Here is a 3777-nt window from a genome sequence, read left to right on the forward strand (position 1 = left end):
AAGTGCTTTACACAAAATCAGTTAAACAGATAAAACACAAGTATGCTCGAAAAAAAATAAAAAAAAATAAAAAGTTCATAAAACAGATAAAACACAAGTGTAAACTTGAGACTACCTTCCCACTAATTAGTCCATGTTAGTGCTCCTTTGGTGATCACCCTCAGTGTCTCTACCCTTCACGACTCTATTTTTAGAGACGTTACCTTTCGTCTCCTTGGACTCTTCTTCTCACTGATTAAGCCGATCTAGCGCTGCCTTTCGTGTCTATTTAACGACCTTCTCTGCACAATTTTCAGATCTTTTGACACTACACATTCACACTTTTTCTTTAAAGTGTGACCCTTCGAGTCTGTCTTTCTAACAACCGGTACCGCTTTGTTCCATCTTATACCGTTTTCCACAGCTTGGTATGGATTGACTCATTCCATTTTGGTTTTCCACCAGTAAAAGTACTGATAGCATCTGGTACTTTTTTTGGTTCCACCTCTGTCGAGGCTCCAGGCGAGCAGAGTTGATACTAGAAGGTGACGTTAAAACACAGCAGACCACTAATTGGTCAGAGAGCATTGTTACAAGCGTGACACGGAACATCTTGCACAAACCCGCCATTTTTAAATAGCTAAGCTACCGTCAAATAGCGGCCGCAATGGTTTTATTCACTCGACCCAAATCCTTTTAAAATGGGAGCCTGCAAAACTACGCCCGAAAACTGAAGAAGTGCAGACACTCCTCTGTTTGGCTGTCGCTGTTAAAGATGATGTCACAGCAGTTTCCCGTGGCGGCGCTATGGCGATCGGCTGAGAGGGTACTAACCACAGCAGAAAATGAAAAAAGAAAAGTCTTGGTACCAAAAAAAGTGAATTGAGTCCAGCAGAAACTCACTGAATTGTTTAAAATCTAATTACAGATCTTTCAGTCTTAGAGATTTATAAATGAAGTTACACAACCCTGATTAAATTTGATAAGTGATTAGTAAGGATTCAGATTTGATAATGATTTATACTCTTTATTATATAAATATAATGTGATAAAATGCTATTTAACCACAACTCTATCGTAGTGCCATTAGAGAATAAACAAGTGAGCGTGTTAGACAATTTTGAATCAGCCATTCCAGTTATATCCATCATCTAACAGCATGTCTGGTAAGAAACAACAGATGTTAAGCACCACCTTGAAGCGCTGAGATGACGGTGAGAACATGCAGGTCATCGGAGTTGCCCTGACCCAGACGGCCGTAGCTACCCTCCCCACAGGCCAACACCGTCCCGTTAGGCTGGATCACAAAGGTGCAGTTCTGCCCACACACCACCTGAAGAAGGGAAACAGATGAAGGGAATTATAATCACATTTTATGACATCGGCCAACAACAGTGATCAGATGTTAAAAGCCGTTTCGAGAAAATAAACTCAAAAATGAATTAGCTCAAAGGGGCACTGATTTAATATTAGCATATCATAAGGGTTAGGGTTAGGGTTAGAAAGGCAGAAATTGGTCAGAAACTCAACAGGCTTTACAATCTGCACAAATAAACATCTACACAGTGTAACAGGCAATACATGTACTTACTCTTGCAGTATACAAGTAAACAAAATAACATGTTTTATTTACTCTTGTTGCAATTATTAATTTCAATTTGCACTGCTGACTGTTTATTTACAGTACCAATTGTTTACATATACATCTGCAATATCGTATTTTAACTGTAATATGCAATTACTCTCCACTGCACTTTAATTCGGATAGCTTCTGCCCAAACTTTATTTGTACTACCTTTAAATACGTTGTTATACTGCTCATTTTAGCCTAACTTATATCTATCTATAAAAATTCTGTTTATAATAATAGCCGACTGGATATATACTCATAGTACATATTCACCTGTAAACTCTGTAAACCATTGTATATTATGTTCATCGTACACATCTGTAAAAATTCTATTTATAGTAATATCCACCTGTATATTATTTCAGTACATATCCAGCTGTAAATCTTGCTGAGAATACTTGTTATCTATATTTTATATTCATAGGACAAATCTATCTGTAAAATTCTGTTTATAATAGTATTCATTTCCATATTTATTCACTTATGCACTTATGGAACCATTGTATATATCCTGCACTTACTGCTATTGCACTTCTGGTTAGACCCAAACGGCATTTCGTTGCCTTGTACCTGTGTAATGACAATAAAGTTGAATCTAATCTAACCTTATCTAATCTAATCTAATCTAATCTAATTACAGGCAACAGGCTGGTGTTTCGTGGATGTAGTAACAGATACATGTCATGCTTGTGTACCTGTTGTGCTTGAGAGAAGGATGGGGCAGTGGTTGGCACCAAGATGTTCCTGCCAGCCTCTGCCAGCTGGCCGTGTCGCCCTGCACCCCACAGATACACATCACACTTCCCCCCAAGGTGCCAGTCCTGCAAACACACAACACACAAACGTGAATAGTGTAGACACAACATGAGTTAAAATGACAGTTATTAGCTCCAGAGTGTGAGATTAAACATAGACAAACCATTTATTACAGCTAATCTGGGTATAAACCTAAATTACCTCTGGTCTGGAGGTGGCCCAGGACATGATCTGTTCATCCATACCAGACACCCATTTACTGTTGTCCTGTAAAAACAGAGTGCAAACACTGTTATTATATGCAGCAGTAGGTGTTGATTACATTATAAATTGCTGTTTCAGCAGTTAAAGCAGCAGCAGCCGCCTCCCTCACCATGAGCAGAGCCATCTCATCTTTGGGGACAGGTTCCAGGTCGGGGACAGAGAACGACTCGGAGAAGGCGGCGCCTCGAGCGAGGGCCTCCGCCGCCTTGACTGTTGTAGAGAAGCAGTCCAACCAGGCCCACTCGCTGGCACACCAGACCGCGGTGCCAGACTCTGGTGGGCAGTGTCGGAGGTTAGGAGGCACAGGGGGGCGACACAGGAGCTGGTCCAGGTGAAGACCCACAGCCAGGGAGGCTAGGCACTGCATATAGGGGCTGTGGACGAGCTGTTCCCCACATACAACGTGGGGCTGGAGGTGGAGGAGAAAAGGAGACATCAGCAACGAGAGGCCATGATGGAATTTGTTGGTTTTTGGTGCAGTGATGAAGCATTTTGCCGTACCATCTTTTCTCAGGCAACCTAGTCTACTTCTTTTGATTTACAGTCCACATTTCCCGGAAGGCCATTCAACAACCCTCAGTAATGCAGTGTTAAGTTGTAGGTCTTAATCACACGCACAGTTTTTGCAAAATCCTTTACGTTTTGGTCCATGAAAAATGGGACCGCTAAACAGAATCTGACCATTTCCAGTTAACAAAATCGTGAACCATATGTCTTATCACCACACCAACATGTGCTGTCGCTGTGTTGCTTTCTGGTGTATTATTTTTATGATTGTGGAAATGATTATTAACATTGATGTATCAATGGCCGTACGAAGAAGACCCTGCTCCCTTAGCGGAGATTGGGCATCTGCAATTGTGTATAATGGAGAGAGAAAAAAAACGTCCTTATTGAGAGGTTATGGCTTTTACAGAGTGTTCAAAATAATAGCAGCAACCTCATAAATCATATGAGATTAATGTAATGCAGTAATTCAGAGGAATTGTAGAATGTAGTTCAATGGTCCTGGGCTGAAATACCTGTCCACAGGTGCCAGAAGTTGGTCAACTCCATGCAACACAGTTCTCAGAAATAATGGTTATGTAACTAGATATTAGTGCAGTGATTCAAAGTAAAGCAAACCCTTGAGACATGTTTCAGTTTAT

At 40.8% G+C, this 3777-nt stretch overlaps 1 protein-coding gene across 11 annotated transcripts in view; it reads right to left on the reverse strand.

Annotated features, from left to right (window-relative positions):
- The window catches only part of herc1 (HECT and RLD domain containing E3 ubiquitin protein ligase family member 1), a 77106-nt gene that overhangs the window by 18783 nt on the left and 54546 nt on the right, over nucleotides 1-3777 (reverse strand). For all 11 annotated transcript variants that reach the window (XM_032510683.1, XM_032510675.1, XM_032510677.1 and 8 more), the window contains 4 exons: nucleotides 2739-3038; nucleotides 2567-2632; nucleotides 2305-2430; nucleotides 1174-1312 (listed from right to left, as the gene is read on the reverse strand). In XM_032510683.1, the coding sequence (XP_032366574.1) occupies nucleotides 1174-1312; nucleotides 2305-2430; nucleotides 2567-2632; nucleotides 2739-3038 (631 nt within the window). The remainder of the gene's footprint in view (nucleotides 1-1173; nucleotides 1313-2304; nucleotides 2431-2566; nucleotides 2633-2738; nucleotides 3039-3777) is intronic.

Source organism: Etheostoma spectabile, unplaced genomic scaffold (assembly GCF_008692095.1).
Source record: "Etheostoma spectabile isolate EspeVRDwgs_2016 unplaced genomic scaffold, UIUC_Espe_1.0 scaffold270, whole genome shotgun sequence".
Classification (NCBI taxonomy): Eukaryota; Metazoa; Chordata; class Actinopteri; order Perciformes; family Percidae; genus Etheostoma; species Etheostoma spectabile.